Consider the following 23,103-nt stretch of genomic DNA (forward strand, 5'->3'; position numbering starts at 1 on the left):
CCTCCCCGACTTACTGCCTTTTATTCACTTTTGTTGCCTTGTGTCTTCAGTACATAGTAACTTTTTCACACTGACAATAAATTATGCAATTACATGGGAGAAAATACTGAGAGCTACCATGGTCTCAGCAGACGACACAATGTTCTCATGTGTTCAGCTTCCCTCATTACCTTTCTCTCACTTTCTGATGCTCTTTCAAGTACGTAACTTGAAGTACATTTTGTGTTAACTCTGTAACTTTGATACTGTATGTGCAGCAGAGAGGGAGAAAAAGCTGCACGTTTAATTTGATGCACCCTGCATTGCCTTGTCTAGTCTGCTGTTTTAATATTCACACCACACATTGATCTCAAATACTGCATCACCACTAGTACTTCCAGCTGCCTCCTAGTTACAGTGTCCAAAGACAATGCCTTACAATAATCATTCCCATTTATGCATCCATTAAAAACTTCTCTTTATACACTGTAATGTTATAAAATATATATTAGGCATATTCATAAACCTTTTACAATTTATTTCTTGTACAGTTTACAAGTTAAGAGCTGTTATCCTGCCTCAATTCATTCAAAGCCCAGCTCTTTTTCTAATTCCTTCAATATCTCTCAAGTAGATCTATCTTTTAAGCACAGTGCCCTCAAAAAATGTTGTGAGCAGTAAATTTGATTTAGGCATGAGAGAATGAGTTTGGTGAGTGTGCACAGTATAAAAAAAAAATCCTGCCCTATGCAGTGCATGGTGTGTTTGGTTTAAAATAGCAACTTTGAGGTTATTTTTAGGATGTTTTTTTTTTTTATTGGTTCAAGATCACATTTGATAGTATAGAACATACGCTACTGAAGTAGAGATAACTTTTTTCAGGACAGGAAGTAGCTTGAAATAGGGCTAAAAGTAGTGGAAATATTTGATTTTTGTCTGAGAAAGGGTAAAACTTCCCTACCTCTCCCCTGGTTGGTCTGTTTTATGGGTGTTTACTTGGTCTGATGCAATTATTGAAATGCCCTAAACCATGACCAGTCATTCTTGGTTATATTTTATTAATCTGAGAGTAAAACTTTGATTTGTGTGTGATATATTCAAAATGGAGGGAAATTATTATAATGGAGAGGCCTGGAAATGTGGTTAATGAACAAAGGCTAGGTTACTTTGGTGGCTGGACTGCATACACTGTTTTTCTTCACTGTTTTTGAATTGGAATTTGTTGAATTTTTGTGTAAAATTGGCCCAGTTACTAACTTCTGCACACTTTATAAGGTAGTTCTGGGTGTTGAAAAAGACAGTTTTTTGTTCTCATTAAATAAAACAGAAGGCATACTAGTGAAATAGCAAAAATTTGGTCGAATTGTGCAATGAAATTGGCTTAAAATGGGACTCAAATTTGGTGAAATTTCCAGTGCATAAATTACACCCAGACCACCAGATTTACACCTGCTTAATTCCATAAGTTTTCTGTCAAATTTCCTATTTTTGGTATCATTACCTTCAGAAAAAGTTCCCTACCATTTCAGATTTTTTATGATAAATCAGGACACTGTCAGCACTTTTAATTTAAAGGATCATGGCAGTGAAAGGGTTAAGGTAGATTATCATGTGACCCCCTGGTATGCCACCTACCACCTTTTTTTCTGAAGGGTGAACAGGGACAGCAGGTGTAAGGACACTTGCCTATACATGTATGTCTTGTTCAGCTGGGGAATCAAATCTGGGTCCTTTCTGTTGTGAGCAGATAATGCTACTATTACAAGTCATGTTTAGTCTGAATCTTATGGGTATGAAGCAGCAGTGCTTCAAGGTTGAACTCTTTTTTCCATAAGGTTCACATGATGATAATTTTCAAGTTGTGATTTTTAGAATCAAAGACTTTGTGTAGGTCCAGTTGTCCAAGTGATGTGAAAGACAAAACTTTATTTCCATATGATACGATGTTTGTACAGATATGGGTGACATTAAGTTGTGCATACAGAAAGCCCATGGTTATACAGAGCATTTTGGGCAAAGGCACCCTGAGCCATGTAACATGTTATCAAGAGCTATGTTGATTTTTCCTAGCATTTTTGTTGTGGCACCATTTGTGCTTACTTTAGGGTTTCACTCCATATTGCTAAAGATAGGTACAAAACTGAGTACGTACCGTAGTTATTATGTAGGGGTGTATATGTTTATGTATTACATTTTCAAATATTTATGAGAGTATGGGCCATTTTGATGTTGGTTGAAGACTGTTTATCAGAGGCATTTTTTCTTTTCTTGAGTGGAGTTACTTTTAATATATGTGGATATACATGAAAATTTTGTAGATTTCTAACAGTTTATTATGAAAATGGGAAAAAGAGCTAAGATAGTTGGTAGCTTTGCACATGTAGCATACATATATGTATATTTTCTTATAATTTTGTATTTTAGTATTACAGTAAATTTATTTTTTGTTGCAAACATATAACCTAAATGTAGAATATGATTGAATGTAGAATATGATTGAACATAGACGTACAAGGTGTGCACTTAAAGCTGGGGTAAAATTATTTTTCTTTCATGTGTTTATGATTGATAAATCTGTTTTGTGCACTTTTGTGACATTGTTTCACAGTTTACTGCCAGTGAAGATTTTTAAATTGATTTTTCAACATGATGATGTGTGCTCAGGACTGACTCTAGTTCATTACATGATGTTAATAGTAAATAAACTAGAACATGGCCCCACTTGCTACAGTTTAGTTTCCTGTAGTCTCATTATTTGAAAATGTAAATTTCTTTGTGATCTTTTTTTATTCGTTCCAGATGTCATTTTAGTTAAAGGACACATAATTATTATTAAGAAGCAGGGCTAGAATTTACTGGTATGAGGACATGAGGACTAAGGTGTTTCACCCCCACACAAAGCAGTACACATTCTTCAGTGAATTTAGATACTTAACAAACTGCGTACATGCTTAAAACTTTTTATATTTGCATTGTGAAATGTAGTCTTCCAAATGAATTGATAATATTGTGAAATTATTTTTGTTACCCCAGCTTTAAACGCTAAGACCACCCTCATTAGAGGCACTCTGTAGTTTGCTCATTGGTTGCAGGTACCAGACCCTGATCATCCACAGCCTTACAAGCACCCTGAGCCACACCATAAACACCAGAGGGAGCAGCTTCAACAACTTCTCAGTTTGACAGCTGTATTTGTGCCTGTGGCTCGTAGCTCTGATGCACTCCCTTACTTTGAAGCTTTACAAAACCTTGACCTCACTGTAGACAATGTGACAGTAGCAGCAATGGATCTGGGTATGTGATGTATCCTTAAAATATAGTTTATCCTTTTGTATAATTATGTAATACTAAGATTTAATTACACTTGTATATATTCAGCACGGAGAGAGAGAGAGAGTTTCCAGGTAGTGCTTATCTTACTATTTTCAAAGTTTTGAGAATTTTTTTTTTTATGTTGTACACAGTTTGTAAGCATGTCTCTGTAACAAGGAGTTTCTGCTTAACAGTGGTAACTAAAGGTTCAGTAGGCACATTACAACAAATTTTATTTATTCTATTTTAATTGGAGGGGGAAGTGCAAACCCATATTCATATAGCCCCTGGAGAATGGGCACTGTTCAGGTTTGATCCAAGGAAGGGGAGGATAAGTCCAGTTCCTCAGATCAAAAGCCCTTTCACCAGCATTGGGCATCTCCTTTGAGGAATCATTTCAATAAGCAGTTGTAAAATTCTTGATACTTAATTTCTTTATATGTAATTAATGAAAGTTATTTTGTTCTTTGTCTATCTTTAGACACTCTCTTAGTGATAGTTCTGGGGCTCACCACCCCTATAGCCCAGTTTCTGTTCTGGCCGCCCTAGTTGACTTTTTTCATTTTTTTTTAATTATTTTATTCAGTGGAAAGTGCTTAACTGAATGGAAGGCATTCAGATTCAGTTTAAGAAAGGGGAGGTTAAATCCCATTTCTTGGATCAAGAGCCTTTCATTGGCATCAAGGGGTTCCTAATTGACCGCCTGATCAGCTGAACTTGTGGTGGTTGCAACTGACTGTTTGATGCAGGCATTGCATGGATTTCTAGTTGGCACTTAATAGTCTCCCTGTCATATTTGGGTATTATTATTATTGGTATTATTATTACTATTACTTATTAATTTTTAATTATTTTTTTTCAGCACCACTGCATCTCACCGAGGCAGGGTGACCTAAAAAGAAAAATTAAAGTTTTTCTTCTTAACCTTTAAACTGTCCAAACGTTGATCTACATTCACGTGCATAGTGCTCCGATATTTATTTTCTCCATTTGAAAGCATGTAAAAAAAAAAATTACGTTCGGAGCACTACACACGTCAACGTAGATCTACATTTGGACAGTTTAACCCTTAAATTGTCCAAACGTATATATACGTTTTTTCAACATCTGAAAGTATGTAAAAAAATGTAGATCTTCTTTTTTGTTTTACATTTGAAAACGTGTAAAAGAAACTTTTATCTACTTTTTTTTTGTTATATTTGAAAATATGTAAAAAATGCTCGGTGGGATACAGCCGGTGTGTTGAAAGAAAGAAAGATGTAAAAAAAAGTAGATCTACTTTTGTAGCACTACGAATTTGAACGTCGATCTCTTTGGACCGTTTAAGGGTTAAAGGTTAAATTTAGTAATTTATACAGGAGAAGGGGTTCCTAGCCCCTTGCTCCTGGCAAATACTGTTATTATTAATACTTATTGTTAGTTATTATTATTATTTTTACTACATTCATGAAGGAAGTACCAAATGTATAGGGGCATACAACACCTGGGGGGAATGGAACACAATTAGTGTTGATCCAAGTAAATTGGGGACAGTTCCAGTTTCTTGGATCCCTTGATAGGTGGATGTTATTGAAACATTTTGGGCCTTTTGTTTATTGATTGCCTCTTAACACACAGTATTGTATCATTATTATTGGAGTTAAATTGAATGTTGTGCAATGCCTGCTCCTTTCATGGAAGGTACCTGATGGTGGTAAAGGGCTTTTGATTCGGAAAATTTGAGTTTCCTTTTGCTCTTACCTCCCATTCTCCAGGTGCTGTACTACCCCTATGAACTTAACACCTCTACATAATAATAATAATAATAATAATAATAATAATAATAATAATAATAATAATAATAATAATAATAATAATAATAATAATAATAATAATAATGATAATCATCACCTTACCTTGGTGGGAAACTGCCGTTGAGTTAAAAAAAAAAAATACCATGCTTCCTGTTCTCAAAGGAATGATCTCAGCATGCAGACTTACAACCATTCTCCAGTATTTTTTATTATAAGAGTATAACACAAGTACAACACTGATTTTACAGCACCCTTGGTTCTTAGGCTTTGCCAGAATATCAGTGTTGCCAGACAAACAGAGGTTACAAAATAATAATTATTCAACAATATACCTCTGTCCCACCATGGGCTGCTAGAAACTTAAGTTAACAGTAGCATAAATGAAACAGGTTTATTAATTATTGTATTTACATAGAATGTTATGGTACTGTCACTTACAAAGTTGTAAATTTCAGAATTTTACTGGCACTGTAGAGCTAATCACAAAGATATGGAAGTTGAGGGTTGTCAGGATTTCTGCTGTCTCATTTCATCATAGATTTGTGATATTACAGGGAGGACATCTGGGGTACTTGAAATTGAAACCATTAGATTTTCAGATGAAGGCATACTACTGTGACACACATTCTTTTTAGCTATCTTCTTAAACATTTCATCTAAGCACAGTTTCATGTGCTTCGATTGTTCCCTGTGTAATTTTTCCTGTATCAAATAAAAATTCATTAGAGCTTGTTCTATCACTAAGGAATGTTGTTCTAACCCTTTGATTAATTCACCTGACAGCCTGATTAACTTATCAGTAGCCATAGATATTGACCAGTTAATTGTGTAGCTATTAACTAGGGGCATATATTCTGGGTGTGCTAGGTGAGTGCCGCACACCCACCAAAGATAGTAAATTCATCATGAATATTAAGCTCGCTTGATAACATAATCATAGATCATAATGGGAAACTAATTTTTCCATCCCCTGTTATGAAATATTGTGGCAGTTGCTCTAAGTAATATTTATTCCAGTGTAGTAGGTTCAGCACGGAAGCACAGTGGACCACCTGTGACAATAATCACTGTATACCACTGCTATTAACCCTATCCATAGCTAGGGTTGTTAGTAAAATATGCTAGGAACCACACAAAATCCAGGTATCATTATTAATGGCTTCAGTGTAAATAATGTAAGTGAGTACATGCTACACACAATGCCATTTATGGCTACCCAGTAAACTAGTCTGACAAAAAAATAATCTTGTATTTTTATCCAGACTAAAAGAGGTGCCAGACTTCTGTTGCCAGAAAATCAGTGTTGTACCTGTATGTTTCTCAACTGCACACCAAGGATTAGATTAGGCACTTATTGGCATTCCCTATAGTTTAGTTGTTTGATTAGATGTGAGTAGTGCAAGCTCTAACAACATATTCTTATTGAATATTATTGCCAACCTTAAATGGGGATGTTAGTATATATCAGTATTACAGTCTAAGGTTATGCAAGTTCCTTAACAAATATTATCAGGTATTGCTATCTAGTTTGAAATGCTCTTGTTATCCACCCTTTTATTTTGCAATTACAATAGTTAATCTGTTGTGTCCATTAAAAAATACTTTCAATATAGTTGTGGTGTTAGTAAGTCTAATGTACAGTGGTACCCCAAGTTTCGTCTATAATTCATTCAAGAAGGCTCTTCGAGTACCGTTACCAAACAAATTTGTTCCCATAAGGAATAATGTAAATTAGATTAGTCCGTTTCAGACCCCCGAAAATATACTTACAAAGGCACTTATAATAATACACTTACATAATTGTTCTAGTTGCGAGCTGTACAAAACTCGGGGTACCATTTTATTTTTCTTCTGCTCTGTGGCATGGTTTGTTGTCACTTTGTATTCTACTTTGGTTGTAATTTTTATTTTCCATAACATAGGAGCCAAAAATTTCCTTCATTGAAAAACTGTTCTTTGTGGCCCACTGGAATACTTGATTTACTCTGTTCATCAGTCTGGAAGTTTACAATATCCTCAACAGATGCTACTCTAACATAGATTCTAGTGAAGCATGATATGGCATTATATTTCATGTGTTGTTTTTCAGATCAAAGGATGAAAATAAGTGCAGGAGCAAGTATTAAAAATTAGCAAACACATTTTTATATTGAAGGTCTCTGATTTTTATTGATTGATCATTACTTCATGGGTATGAAGTATTAGGAAAATTGAAAGTCCAAATCCTCACTCTTCCATTTATTCTTTTTGTATTAAAGAACCAGCTGGACAAACATTTTTCAAGTACATGTATTAGAATCAACTGTATTCTCTGCAGGTGCTGGCTGTGGTCAATGCAAGGTTGACATTAGTATTGGAACTGTATTAGGGCAGTCGGTTAAAAATGATCCATCTGGGGCATAATAGTAGTAATGGTGAAGTAATCATAATAGTTCGAGCAGTAGAATTCCAATAATATTTAAGCTATCTAGATAGAATTAGGGGTAGCTATTAGATTCTAGCTAATCTTTTGAAGCAAGTAATATTACTGTAGGGAGCAAGGGGCTAGTAACCCCTTCTCCCGTATAAATTACTAAATTTAAAAGAGAAACTTTCGTTTTTCTTTTTGGGCCACCCTGCCTTGGTAGGATACAGCCGGCGTGTTGAAAGAAAGAAAGAAATATTAATGTATTAAAAAATATTAAAAAAAAAATATGCACTAACCTTTTATGGAGTCTACAGCATTGAAAGTAGGGATGTACCAGGGTAGATACAAAATTGGAATCATTAGTTTCCACTAGAAAAATCAGACTGAGTCTGCATTAAAGGTGAAACTTTCAGCAAAGAGGTCAATTAGAGTGAGTGCATTAGGATGTTTTACAAGTTACAAGTGACGTCTGGATGCTTTCCAAGAGATAGGACAGTCTGTAAAGGTATGGAGAACCAATTATGTAACTTAGCCATCATCACAGAGAGGTGCCAAGTGTTCCTTCACGTAATATTTGTGTGCAAGACATTGTGTCGGATTCATTTAACATGAGTGTGATTTTCCAAACCCAGCAGTCACAGTGTGACCCTCCCAAGAATGAATGACAGGAGTTAAAATTGCCCAATAAAAGAGTGGTGTAGGCAAAGATAAAATCAGTGATTGCATGTTAGTTAACCCCTTGACTGTCGCAACCCCCAATCCTGAGGTGTCTCCTGGTGTCGCAAAATTTTGAAAAAAAAAAAAACTTATGAAATGATAGAGAATCTTTCCCCGATTGTAATGACACACAAAAAAATTAAATTTGATGGAAAACTGATGGAATTACGCTCTCGCGAAGTTAGCGACCTCGGCGATATTTACAAATCGGCGATTTTGCCCACTTTGAGCCCTATTTTTGGCTAATTCCATTGTTCCAGTTGACCAAAATCATAGCTATTTCTTTAGAACTCCGTTTTTTCTATCAATTGAGTACAAGAAACTGCCCATTTACCAATTTCAACTATCCAATAACGTGGTCAGAAATTTGCAATTTGGCCAATTTCACGAAAATTAAAAAAATATGACAATTTCAACATAAGGTCCAGAATGAGCAATGCAGACATTCCTGGCTCTAAAATAACATTTTCTTTGTTCATCAGTCACATCTCCAGGCCCCTCTGATATTACTCTTGCTTTCTATTTTGAATTTTTATTCAAACAAAAAATAGAAGATTTACTGTTATGCAGACTACTGCAATATTGTAATAATTGTACAAATAATGTCAACCCATTCATGACTGCATATTAGAATGACTAATTGGACATTTATTGGACAATGACAACATTTGTTTACTTTTGAACATTGGCAAAAATCAAACATTTCCCCTACTTTGAGCTCCATTTCCAGGTTCTTTTTATAGTAAAACCAATCAAAATAACCTCTATTTCTATAATATGTTTTCCATTCTATCAAATAATACCAAGAAAACGAGAATTCAACCATAAATACTTTACGAAAATGGACCACAAAGTCGGCATTTTAATTAAGAAAAATGGTCCTAGTTTTTTTTCTCATTATGCACTGCATGTTCCAGGATTTTTTTTTTATATGGTGCACACTGACCACACAGACCCATTCTCTCACATGTGGGCCTACCAGCTTTCTCCTGCTTGATTTGAAGCCGCTAGAATTTATGAGTATATATACGTCAAACACGGTATCTTGTAAGACGTATATATACAACCGAAACAGTTGAAGGATTAAAGACAGAGGGCATGAAAGCAAAAATATTAAGGCCAGACCATGTACCACTTGTCTAAATAGACATGGGTACCAATATAGTGGAGTATGAACTGAACCTCAAGAATGAGGAATATCATTGGGCATAAAAGAGTGCACTTTCATTGTATATCTCATCATGAAAAGGGACGAGTGACTGTAAACATACATAGCTAGAGACAGGAATTCCCACTGTGTTAAACAGTTTTGGTTCTTGTAAACCAGCACATACAGGGGAAACTGAGAGATCAACATTTGGAGCTCTCCATAATTCTTTCTATATCCTCTGATATTCCACTGTAATTCTTTCTTTCAACACACCAGCCGTATCCCACCAAGGCAGGGTGGCCCAAAAAGAAAAACGAAAGTTTCTCTTAAATTTAGTAATTTATACGGGAGAAGGGGTTACTAGCCCCTTGCTCCTGGCATTTTAGTCGCCTCTTACAGCACACATGGCTTACAGAGGAAGAATTCTGTTCCACTTCCCCATGGAGATAAGAGGAAATAAACAAGAACAAGAACTAGAAAGAAAATAGAAGAATACCTAGAAGGGTGTGTATATGTATATGCTTGTACATGTATGTGTAGTGTGACCTAAGTGTAAGTAGAAGTAACAAGACATACCTGAAATCTTGCATGTTTATGAGACAGACAAAAGACACCAGCAATCCTACCATCATGTAAAACAATTACAGGTTTTCGTTGTACACTCACTTGGCAGGACGGTAGTACCTCCCTGGGCGGTTGCTGTTTACCAACCTACTACCTAGGATTCCACTGTAATATTGTCATTATTAGTTACCAGTAAGAGAACAGTATTAAAAGCAGGCAGTGACTATGGGCTGGAGTGGTTGGTAAAGTCATTGTCTGGTGGCAGTGGGAAATTATTAATAAAGAATTTATGTGTAATGGTAGAAGTAAGATGCCAGGGAGGTGTGTATGTTTAAGGATTGTGGAGGTTGAGAATCTGAATGTAATGTATTTTTGGAACTAGCGCCTTTCAGTATATTTATGCATTGAGGCTTCAAAGACAGTCCTCTTGAAATTCCTTTCTTAAGTTTGGATTTGTTGAGGTCCATTTCAGTTTTTTTTGTACAGTAAGTACTGATATTAGCCTCAGTCATTTTTTTGTAGCCAGGGTAGTGGCAGGTAGTGTGATGGGAGAGGTGGAAGAGGAAGATGGAGCAAAGAGTAAAGTAAAGTAGTATAGTAAAGTAAAGTTTATTTCTTTGTAAAGGTTACAATGTGTAATTACAATTTTGATTTGCTAAGTACAACGATAGCCACTATCATGCCGAGGCATTTCGGGCAACCTAATCCTAATACATAGTAACTAATTAAAGCTAGATAAGATAATAGTACATAGTAACTATACTTAATACTAGACAAGTAATAGTGGTTAGTTGCTTTACAATCTTATTTAAACTTAATACAATCTTATTTAAACTTAGTATACTAGTGAGTAGGGTTAGGTAAAATAAGCTCGAAATTGCACACAAAATCTACCTTACAAGTAATGGTGCAGGTGGTAATATTTTATGGAATGGCAGAATTAAAAGCCAGGTCGTCACATGATAAGACTAATCAGCAGATGTTTTGGCAGATTTGGTTAATATTGAGAAATAAGATGATTTTATGGATTGGCAGGATTAAGAGCCTAGAGGTCATATAATAAAACTAGTTATTGTGGCTAGCTGGTCCAGTGGCTAACACGACGGTCTGGAGTTTTGAGACTCTCTGACCGCGGGTTCAGATCCCGCCCGTGGTATGGTTAGTTAGCAGATGTTTGGTTGATTTGGTTAAAATTGTGAGATAAGATGATTTTTTAGCAAAGTCCAAAATTTATAAGCTGTAAGGGGATCCTTGACCTGTTCTGGTAGCGAGTTCCAGATCTTCGGGCCTTTTATGTGCATAGCGTTCTTGCATAGTGAGAATCTGACTTGAGGGATGTTGAAAAGTGCCTTATGCCTTGTATTGTGGCTGTGCATTCTGTTGTAACTGTCAAGGAGTAGTTTTAGGGGAGGGTTTACAGTGGAGTTTAATGTATATGTAGTAGGCACAATAATAAGAGTGTATGTCTTATATATTTAGCAAGTTGAGTCTTTTGAAAAGTGGTGGTGTGTGCTGTCTAGCACAGAAGCTGGTTATCACCTGCACAGTAGCTTTTTTGTTGGATTATTAAGGGTCTAAGGTAGTTGGCTGTGGTTGAGCCCCAGGCACAAATATCATAAGTGAGGTAAGGATATATTAAGAGAGTGGTACAGGGTAAGGAGAGTCATTTGTAGTACATAGTATTGTATCTTGGAAAGGATTCCTACTGATTTGGAAATTTTCTTGGCTATGTGATGGGTATGGGACTGAAATTTAAGATTACAGTCAAGGAGAAGATCTAGAAATTTGCCCTCCGTGTATCTTGATATAGGGGAACCATTTAACAGTATGTTAAGTTGGATATTTGAGGCTCTCTTGCCAAACAGCATGAAGTATGTTTTGTCTATGTTGAGAGTGAGTTTGTTGGTCATCATCCAAGCATATATCTTTAGCAGTTCATTGTTTACAGTGTTTCCAAGTACAGTTGGATCTGAATGGGAGTAGACATATGTAGTGTCATCTACGAATAGAACTGGTTTAAGGAGTTGGGATGCATTGGGGAGATCATTGATGTAGATGAGAAAGAGGAGTGGGCCTAGGACACTACCTTGGGGTACTCCTACAGCTTCAGGTTGGATAGTGGAGTTGACTCCATTTGCATGTACATAGTGGTGTCTGTCGTTAAGATAGGATTTTAGGTAGTCAAGAGACTGTCCTCTGATGCCGTAATGATTCAGTTTGAGGTGCAAGAGATTTTGGTCTACTGTGTCAAATGCTTTTCGTAGGTCGATAAAGAGCCCCAGAGGATATTCATTTTTATCAAGAGCGGTGTATATAGTGTGTATAGTGTGTAGAAAAGAGGGAAATTATTTCCCAGTAAAAGTAGGCCTTAGACAAGGATGTGTGATGTCACCGTGGTTGTTTAATATATTTATAGATGGGGTTGTAAGAGAAGTAAATGCGAGGGTCTTGGCAAGAGGCGTGGAGTTAAAAGATAAACAATCACACATAAAGTGGGAGTTGTCACAGTTGCTCTTTGCTGATGGCACTGTGCTCTTGGGAGATTCTGAAGAGAAGTTGCAGAGATTGGTGGATGAATTTGGTAGGGTGTGCAAAAGAAGAAAATTAAAAGTGAATACAGGAAAGAGTAAGGTTATGAGGATAACAAAAGGATTAGGTGATGAAAGACTGGATATCAGATTGGAGGGAGAGAGTATGGAGGAGGTGAATGTATTCAGATATTTGGGAGTGGACGTGTCAGCGGATGGGTCTATGAAGGATGAGGTGAATCATAGAATTGATGAGGGGAAAAGGGTGAGTGGTGCACTTAGGAGTCTGTGGAGACAAAGAACTTTGTCCTTGGAGGCAAAGAGGGGAATGTATGAGAGTATAGTTTTACCAACGCTTTTATATGGGTGTGAAGCATGGGTGATGAATGTTGCAGCGAGGAGAAGGCTGGAGGCAGTGGAGATGTCATGTCTGAGGGCAATGTGTGGTGTGAATATAATGCAGAGAATTCGTAGTTTGGAAGTTAGGAGGAGGTGCGGGATTACCAAAACTGTTGTCCAGAGGGCTGAGGAAGGGTTGTTGAGCTGGTTCCGACATGTAGAGAGAATGGAGCGAGACAGAATGACTTCAAGAGTGTATCAGTCTGTAGTGGAAGGAAGGCGGGGTAGGGGTCGGCCTAGGAAAGGTTGGAGGGAGGGGGTAAAGGAGGTTTTGTGTGCGAGGGGCTTGGACTTCCAGCAGGCGTGCGTGAGCATGTTTGATAGGAGTGAATGGAGACGAATGGTTTTTAATACTTGACGTGCTGTTGGAGTGTGAGCAAAGTAACATTTATGAAGGGGTTCAGGGAAACTGGCAGGCCGGACTTGAGTCCTGGAGATGGGAAGTACAGTGCCTGCACTCTGAAGGAGGGGTGTTAATGTTGCAGTTTAAAAACTGTAGTGTAAAGCACCCTTCTGGCAAGACAGTGATGGAGTGAATGATGGTGAAAGTTTTTCTTTTTCGGGCCACTCTGCCTTGGTGGGAATCGGCCAGTGTGATAATAATAACAATAATAATAATAATTTGTATAATAGCATCATTCGTACTCTTTTTTGGTCTAAACCCAAACTGGCATGGGTGAAGTATGTTGTTGAATGTAAGGTAGGAGTAAAGTCGTTTGTGTATTATTTTTTCCAATATCTTGGAACGTAAGGGCAAGTTTGATATGGGTCTGTAGTTATTCAAATCAGTTGGATCTCCTCCTTTGTGGATTGGGGTGACTCTTGCTGTCTTGAGTATAGATGGGAAGGTTGAGGATGCTATAGATTTGTTAAACATTGTTGCAATAATGGGTGACAGTTCTGGTGCAGCTTTTTTATATATGAATGATGGCAAGTTATCTAGATCACCTGCTTTGTTCTTTAATGATTTAATGACGACTGAGACTTCAGTGGGATTAGTTGGAGCTAGAAATAGAGTACACCTACCATCCGACTTATGACCAAGTTCGGTTCCAAGAAACCGGTCGTAAGTCGAAATGGTCGTAAGTCGAACTTTACTACTGAATATCAACAAAACATTTTTGTAATGACTTTATTTTATTGTTTTATTTTGGTATTTCATGTTTTACTTTACTTTTTATGCTGTAAGTACTGTATTTTATACTGTAAGGTTTAGGATAAACACTGTGTACAATACAAATAGTTGTTTATTTCCCAGAAATTTGGCATAAAAAACACGGTCGTAAGTCGAGTGGTCGTAAGTTGAGCAGGTCGTAAGTTGGATGGTAGGTGTATTTGGATAGTTGCCAGTGAGGTACTGTCTCGGCTGGGTATTTGAGCTAGGAATTTGACTTGCTAGCTTTGATACTATAGTAGAGAAGAAAACATTAAATTTGTCGGCTGTGTCTGTAGGTTGTATGTGAGGTTCATCTGGTTTAGTTAAGTTTATCTCTCTATTTCCAGACAGTTTCCTAGAGCCCAAAATTTTGGAGAGGGTTTGCCAGGTTCTTTTCATATCACCTTTCATTTCACTAAATCTATTTTCATAATACATTTGCTTTGATTTTCGTATTAATTTAGTGAGTATTGATGTGTATCTTTTAGTAAATTCTTTGGTAATTAGGCCTAATCTGAACTGTTTTTCAATTTGGTGTTTTTTATTAATAGATTTGAGGATACTTTTTGTTAGCCATGGGCTGTTTAGTCTCTTTTCTATGATCTGTTTTGTTTTCATTGGACAATGCTTGTTATAGAGGTTTAGGGTTTTATGTAAAAAAATTTTGACATCTTTATCGATATTATTACTGTCTTCTAGCTCTCTCTGCCAATTAATGGCACCTAGTGCTAGTTTTAGGTTGTTTATCGATGTCTCATCATGCAGGCAAAATGAGATCTTTCTTGTTTCTTGAGGCAGTTTAGATAAGTTGGTTATGAGAAAGGTAGGATAGTGGTCTGTGGTGTTGTCTGTGATTATACCTACTTGTAGTGGGGATTTCGTGTTGGTCCAGATATGGTCAAGTAATGAGAGATTCTTGTTGGCTTCGTTATAGAGGGTAGCAACAAGCTGTTGTTCGTAGCATTTATGAAATCAGCTACTAGAGGGTCAGTTGCTTGGATAAGGTTTGTTGAAATCTCCTGCTAGTATCAGATGGTGTTTATTCAACTCTGACTCAATTATCATGTTTCTAAGGTTACTTCAGAAGGTTAGAGCAGAAGAGACAGTGGCAGCTGCCATGATAGGAAGAAGTTGTAAGAAGTTAGTTGTCTCTTGAGATGGAGTGATCTTAGTTGGTACAGTTGCGGAGGTGAGGTATGTGGGGGTCAATGTGCCACAGATGTAGGGGTCAGTGATTGAGATAGACTGTTAAGAAAAGGAAAGCATAAAGAGACAATAGGTTGGTAGGGAATTTTGATGGCTGCTAGTTTTTTTTAAGTGTTTGAGGTTATTGTTAAAACTACAGGAAAAATATGATCAAAGCTGAAGGGGGTGGGAGAGTTTCAATGGAGAGGAATAAATGGGATTAGGTCAGGGGTTTCAAATAGAGTTAGAGCTAAAGAAGGAGTAGCAATAATGTTGAAGGATAAGCTATGGCAGGAAAAGAGGGACTACAAATGTATTAATTCAAGGATTATGTGGAGTAAAATAAAGATTGGATGTGAAAAGTGGGTTATAGTAAGCGTGTATGCACCTGGAGAAGAGAGAAGTGTAGAGGAGAGAGAGAGATTTTGGGAAATGTTGAGTGAATGCATGGGGAGTTTTGAATCAAGTGTGAGAGTAATGGTGGTTGGGGATTTCAATGCTAAAGTGGGTAAAAATGTTATGGAGGGAGTAGTAGATAAATTTGGGGTGCCAGGGGTAAATGTAAATGGGGAGCCTTTAATTGAGCTATGTGTAGAAAGAAATTTGGTAATAAGTAATACATATTTTATGAAAAAGAGGATAAATAAATATACAAGGTATGATGTAGCACGTAATGAAAGTAGTTTGTTAGATTATGTATTGAAAGTTAAGACACATGTGCAACATCTGGATATCTTTATTGTAGTAGACGTTTCGCCATCCAGTGGCTTTATCAATACAGATTCTAGGACATAATAGATTATGTATTGGTGGATAAAAGGTTGATGGGTAGGCTCCAGGATGTACTTGTTTATAGAGGGGCAACTGATATATCGGATCATTATTTAGTTGTAGCTACAGTTAGAGTAAGAGGTAGATGGGAAAAGAGGAAGGTGGCAACAACAAGTAAGAGGGAGGTGAAAGTGTATAAACTAAGGGAGGAGGAAGTTCGGGCGAGATATAAGCGACTATTGGCAGAAAGGTGGGCTAGTGCAAAGATGAGTAGTGGGGGGGTTGAAGAGGGTTGGAATAATTTAAAAAATGCAGTATTAGAATGTGGGGCAGAAGCTTGTGGTTTTAGGAGGGTGGGGGCAGGAGGAAAGAGGAGTGATTGGTGGAATGATGAAGTAAAGGGTGTGATAAAAGAGAAAAAGGTAGCTTATGAGAGGTTTTTACAAAGCAGAAGTGTTATAAGAAGAGCAGAGTATATGGAGAGTAAAAGAAAGGTGAAGAGAGTGGTGAGAGAGTGCAAAAGGAGAGCAGATGATAGAGTGGGAGAGGCACTGTCAAGAAATTTTAATGAAAATAAGAAAAAATTTTGGAGTGAGTTAAGTTAAGAAAGCCTAGGGAAAGTATGGATTTGTCAGTTAAAAACAGAGTAGGGGAGTTAGTAGATGGGGAGAGGGAGGTATTAGGTAGATGGCGAGAATATTTTGAGGAACTTTTAAATGTTGCGGAAGAAAGGGAGGCTGTAATTTCATGCACTGGCCAGGGAGGTATTCCATCTTTTAGGAGTGAAGAAGAGCAGAATGTAAGTGTGGTGGAGGTACGTGAGGCATTATGAAGAATGAAAGGGGGTAAAGGAGCTGGAACTGATGGGATCATGACAGAAATGTTAAAAGCAGGGGGGGATATAGTGTTAGAGTGGTTGGTACTTTTGTTTAATAAATGTATGAAAGAGGGGAAGGTACCTAGGGATTGGCAGAGAGCATGTATAGTCTCTTTATATAAAGGGAAAGGGGACAAAAGAGATTGTAAAAATTATAGAGGAATAAGTTTACTGAGTATACCAGGAAAAGTATACGGAAGGGTTATAATTGAAAGAATTAGAGGTAAGACAGAATGTAGGATTGTGGATGAGCAGGGAGGCTTCAGAGTGGGTAGGGGATGTGTAGATCAAGTGTTTACATTGAAGCATATATGTGAACAGTATTTAGATAAAGGTGGGGAAGTTTTTATTGCATTTATGGATTTAGAAAAGGCATATGATAGAGTGGATAGAGGAGCAATGTGGCAGATGTTGCAAGTATATGGAATAGGTGGTAAGTTACTAAATGCTGTTAAGAGTTTTTATGAGTATAGTGAGGCTCAGGTTAGGGTGTGTAGAAGAGAGGGAGAATACTTCCCGGTAAAAGTAGGTCTTAGACAGGGATGTGTAATGTCACTATGGTTGTTTAATATATTTATAGATGGGGTTGTAAAAGAAGTAAATGCTAGGGTGTTCGGGAGAGGGGTGGGATTAAATTATGGGGAATCAAATTCAAAATGGGAATTGACACAGTTACTTTTTGCTGATGATACTGTGCTTATGGGAGATTCTAAAGAAAAATTGCAAAGGTTAGTGGATGAGTTTGGGAATGTGTGTAAAGGTAGAAAGTTGAAAGTGAACATAGAAAAGAGTAAGGTGACGAGGGTATCAAATGATTTAGATAAAGAAAAATTGGATATCAAATTGGGGAGGAGGAGTATGGAAGAAGTGAATGTTTTCAGATACTTGGGAGTTGACGTGTCGGCGGATGGATTTATGAAGGATGAGGTTAATCATAGAATTGATGAGGGAAAAAAGGTGAGTGGTGCGTTGAGGTATATGTGGAGTCAAAAAACGCTGTCTATGGAGGCAAAGAAGGGAATGTATGAAAGTATAGTGATACCAACACTCTTATATGGATGTGAAGCTTGGGTGGTAAATGCAGCAGCGAGGAGACGGTTGGAGGCAGTGGAGATGTCCTGTCTAAGGGCAATGTGTGGTGTAAATATTATGCAGAAAATTCAGAGTGTGGAAATTAGGAGAAGGTGTGGAGTTAATAAAAGCATTAGTCAGAGGGCAGAAGAGGGGTTGTTGAGGTGGTTTGGTCATTTAGAGAGAATGGATCAAAGTAGAATGACATGGAAAGCATATAAATCTATAGGGGAAGGAAGGAGGGGTAGGGGTCGTCCTCGAAAGGGTTGGAGAGAGGGGGTAAAGGAGGTTTTGTGGGCGAGGGGCTTAGACTTCCAGCAAGCGTGCGTGAGCGTGTTAGATAGGAGTGAATGGAGACGAATGATACTTGGGACCTGACGATCTGTTGGAGTGTGAGCAGGGTAATATTTAGTGAAGGGATTCAGGGAAACCGGTATTTTCATATAGTCGGACTTGAGTCCTGGAAATGGGAAGTACAATGCCTGCACTTTAAAGGAGGGGTTTGGGATATTGGCAGTTTGGAGGGATATGTTGTGTATCTTTATACGTATATGCTTCTAAACTGTTGTATTCTGAGCACCTCTGCAAAAACATTGATAATGTGTGAGTGTGGTGAAAGTGTTGAATGATGATGAAAGCATTTTCTTTTTGGGGATTTTCTTTCTTTTTTGGGTCACCCTGCCTCGGTGGGAGACGGCCGACTTGTTGAAAAAAAAAAAAAATGTAGAAGGGGAATGGGTGGGGACTAGGAACATAAGAACATAAGAAAGAAGGAACATTGCAACAGGCCTACTGACCCACGCAGAGCAGGTCCATGTCTTCTCCCCCCCCCCTCCCCTGGATTAGACCAATGACCCACCCCCCAGATTATCCCAATGACCCACCCAGTCTGGTCATCCCCACTCAAGGATGGAGCACTGTACCAGACCCAGCAGCAAAGCTAGTCAGGTCCAACTCACACCCACCCACACCCACTCATGTATTTATCTAACCTATTTTTAAAACTACACAATGTTTTAGCCTCAATAACTGTACTCGGGAGCTTGTTCCACTCATCCACAACTCTATTACCAAACCAGTGCTTTCCTATATCCTTCCTGAATCTGAATTTTTCCAACTTGAAACCATTGCTGCGAGTCCTGTCTTGGCTGGAAATTTTCAGCACACTATTTACATCCCCTTTATTTATTCCTGTTTTCCATTTATACACCTCGATCATATCCCCCCTAATTCTACGCCTTTCGAGAGAGTACAGATTCAGGGTCCTCACTCTATCCTCATAGGGAAGATTTCTGATACATGGGATCATCTTTGTCATCCTCCTTTGTACGTTTTCCAGAGCGTTTATATCCATTCTGTAATACGGTGACCAGAACTGTGCAGCATAGTCTAAATGAGGCCTAACCAAGGATGTATAGAGTTGAAGAACAACCTGAGGACTTCTTTTATTTATACTTCTAGATATGAAGCCAAGAATTCTGTTAGCTTTATTGCAAACACTAATGCACTGTTGTCTTGGTTTTAGATTATTGCTAACCAGAACTCCTAAATCCTTTTCGCAATTGGTAGTACAGTGGTCCCTCGCTTTTCGTAGTTCTCGGCAATCGTAAATTTCGCCAGTCATAGGGGTATTTTCGTATAAACATGGACTCGCTTTTCATAGGTTGACTCGCGAATAGTAGTTCGTCCGGGACACGTACGCATGGTGTGAGCCGGGGCAGCCTCCCTACCCAGCCAGTCTGGCATTGTTTACCAGTGAGTGAAGGTCCCCTCAAGTGCTCCTACGAAATATTTCATAATATTCCACTCATTTTAGTGCTTGCAATTACTAAATAAGCTACCATGGCTCCAAAGAAAGCTCCTAGTGCCAAGCCTGTGGTAAAGAAGGTGAGAAATATGTACAGTGACAAAGTCTTGGGCTATTTTCGGGAAGTGTTAAAGAGACGCCAGAAACAGAGCTCTCTCCACAGTTACTTTGCGAGACAGGACTAGAGTGACTCTCAAGGTGGTCCTAGTGGCATTAAGAAACAGAGAAGAGAAGCAACCCCAGAGAAGCAATTGGTACCTGAGGTGTTGCTGGAAGGGGATTCCCCTTCCAAACTGTAAACAATCCAATCTCTCTCCTCCTCCAGTCTCCCATACACTACGAAGAATCTCCAATAAAGGTAAGTGTTATGCTGTTAATGTTTCATTCATCATTTCCCATTGTATTGTTTATGTACTATATGTATATTTCATGTAAAAAAAATTTTTATTTTAATACTTCTGGGTGTCAGGAACGGATTAATTGTATTTACATTATTTCTTATGGGGAAAATTGATTCGCAAATAGTAAATTTCGTTTATAGTAACGGCTCCAGGAACGGATTAATTACGAAAAACGAGGGACCACTGTATTAAGATTTACGTTATTTAGTTTATATGTGGCATGGTTATTTAACTGTCCAACATTTAGAACTTTGCATTTATCAATATTAAACTGCATCTGCCACTTCTCTGACCATTGCGTCAGCCTATTCAAATCATCTTGGAGTGCTCTAATGTCCTCATTAGAATGAATTGGACGGCCTATTTTGGTGTCATCAGCAAATTTGCTTATGTCGCTATTTATTCCCTCATCTATGTTGTTTATGTAAATTGTGAACAACAACGGGCCCAACACTGACCCCTGAGGAACACCGCTTGTGACGTGCCCCCATTATGATTTCTCCTCATTTATGCAAACTCTCTGCTGTCTATTTGTCAGCCATGCCTCTACCCAGGAAAAAAATTCTCCTCCTATTCCGTGTGCCCTAAGTTTTCTCAATAGCCTCTGGTATGGAACTCTATCGAAAGCCTTACTGAAGTCCATATACACAATATCATATTCATTACCATGATCTACCTCCTCAAACACCTTAGTGAAAAAAGTTAGTAAATTCGTAAGACAGGAACGCCCCTTTGTAAAACCGTGTTGAGAATCATTAATCAATCTGTGCCTGTCAAGATGGCTACGAATTGCTTTGGCAATTATTGATTCCATAAATTTTCCCACTATGGAGGTAAGGCTTATTGGTCTATAGTTCGAAGCCAAGGACCTGTCACCTGCCTTGTAAATAGGTATTACATTTGCCATTTTCCACTTATCAGGCACTATGCCAGTTTGTAGTGATATGTTAAAAAGATTAGCCAAAGGTATGCTAAGTTCCTCTTTACATTCCTTTAACACCCTTGCAAACAGTTCATCAGGACCTGGAGATTTGTTAGGTTTTAGTTTCTCTATTTGTCTGAGGACCATGTCACTAGTTACCGCTATCGTACATAGTTTATTATCATCCTGTTCTACGTAATCTATTGTTTCAGGAATCTCGCTAGTATTTTCCTGGGTGAAAACTGAGAGGAAGTAGGTATTTAGTATTTCACACATATCCTTATCACTGTCAGTGATCTGACCAGAGTTACTCTTAAATGGGCCAATCTTGTCCCTAATCTTACTTCTGTATACCTGAAAGAACCCTTTTGGGTTAGTCTTTGAATCCCTTGCAACCTTAGCCTCATAATCCCTTTTTGCTTTTCTTATTCCTTTTTTTTATTTCTCTCTTTAATTGAATATATTGATTTCTTAACTGCCCATCCCCTCTTTTGATATGCCTATATATGCCTCTCTTTTGACCAATGAGATGTTTTAATCTATTGTTCATCCATTTGGGATCATTTTTGTTAGATCTAATTTCCCTACTCGGAACAAAAGTTGTCTGGGCAGCTAGAACTATGCTCTGAAAAACGTCATATTGGCTACCAAGATCCCCTACCTGACCCATAGTCAGGACACCCCAATTTAGCCCACCCACGTAATTTTTTAGTCCCATGAAGTCGGCCAAGCGAAAATCTGGGACAGAGATTTGATTGCAGTTATCTGGGTAATTCCATGATAGTATATTGAAACTAAGTGATTTGTGATCACTTTCCCCAAGCTCATCATTAACCTCAAGATTATTAATTAGTGAATCTTTGTTGGCAAGAACCAAGTCAAGCAGATTGTTTCCTCTATTTGGTTCTGTCACAACCTGTTCTAAAAAGCAATCCTGAACCGTATCAAGAAAGTCACTAGACTCAAGATTTCCTGTCATATTGTTCCAATCAATTTGTCTAAAGTTAAAATCTCCCATTATCACAACATTTTCATATCTAGATGCCTTATGAATTTCGTCCCATAACAGCTTACTGCACTCCCTATCAAGGTTTGGGGGCCTATAAATCACACCCAAAATTAATTTGTCACATCCCTCAAGAAACTGTCGCCAAACCGATTCTGTTAACTGTAGCCAAACTGATTCTGTGTTTCCACACAGTGGGTCATATTATTGTATACTGAAGGATTGTTACATATCTCGTCATACGTAATATAGCGAGTGACGAGGGTATTGATGTTCAGTGATATAGTGATCTAAATCCTTTGACTGTCGCAAGCCTCTTTCTGAAACTGTCATTCTGTGTCGAAAAAATTTTGGAAAAAAAATAATTTTTTCTTATGAAATGATAAAGAATCTTTACCCGATGGTAATGACACCAAAAGTACGAAATTTGATCGAAAACTTACGGAATCACACTCCCGCAAAGTTAGCAATCTCAGCGATATATATGTATTGGTGATTTCACCGACTTTGAGCCCTATTTTTGGCCAATTCCATTGTTCCAGTCGACCAAACTCATAGCTATTTCTTTAGAATTCCATTTTTTCTATTAATTGAGTACAAGAAACTACCCATTTACCAATTTCAATTACCCAATAAAGTGGTCAGAAATTGGCAATTTGGCCAATTTCATGCAAATTTAAAAAAATGACTATTTCAAAATAGGGTCCAGAATAAACAATGCAGACATTCTTGGCACTAAAATAACATATCCTCTGTTCATTAGTCGTATCTCTAGGCCCCTCTTATATTACTCTTGCTTTCTATTTTGATTTTTTATTCACACAAAAAATAGAAGATTTACTGTTATGCATACTACTGCATTATTGTCAAAATGGGGTAAATAATATCAGTGCACTAATGAAAGAATATTAGACTCCCCAGTTGATGTGTATTGGACGTGTGGTGTGATTTGCTTACTCTGGAACATTGGTAAAAATCGAACATTTCTGCTACTTTGAGCTCAATTCAAGGTCATTTTCATCATGAAACTAATCAAAATCATCACTATTTCTGTACTG

General features: G+C 37.7%; 1 protein-coding gene across 12 annotated transcripts in view; it reads left to right on the top strand.

Moving 5' to 3' along the window:
- Positions 1-23,103, top strand: part of disp (RND transporter family member dispatched) — a 753,128-nt gene that overhangs the window by 670,136 nt on the left and 59,889 nt on the right. For all 12 annotated transcript variants that reach the window (XM_070096023.1, XM_070096020.1, XM_070096021.1 and 9 more), the window contains one exon: positions 3,072-3,273. In XM_070096023.1, the coding sequence (XP_069952124.1) occupies positions 3,072-3,273 (202 nt within the window). The remainder of the gene's footprint in view (positions 1-3,071; positions 3,274-23,103) is intronic.

Source organism: Cherax quadricarinatus, chromosome 52 (assembly GCF_038502225.1).
Source record: "Cherax quadricarinatus isolate ZL_2023a chromosome 52, ASM3850222v1, whole genome shotgun sequence".
Classification (NCBI taxonomy): Eukaryota; Metazoa; Arthropoda; class Malacostraca; order Decapoda; family Parastacidae; genus Cherax; species Cherax quadricarinatus.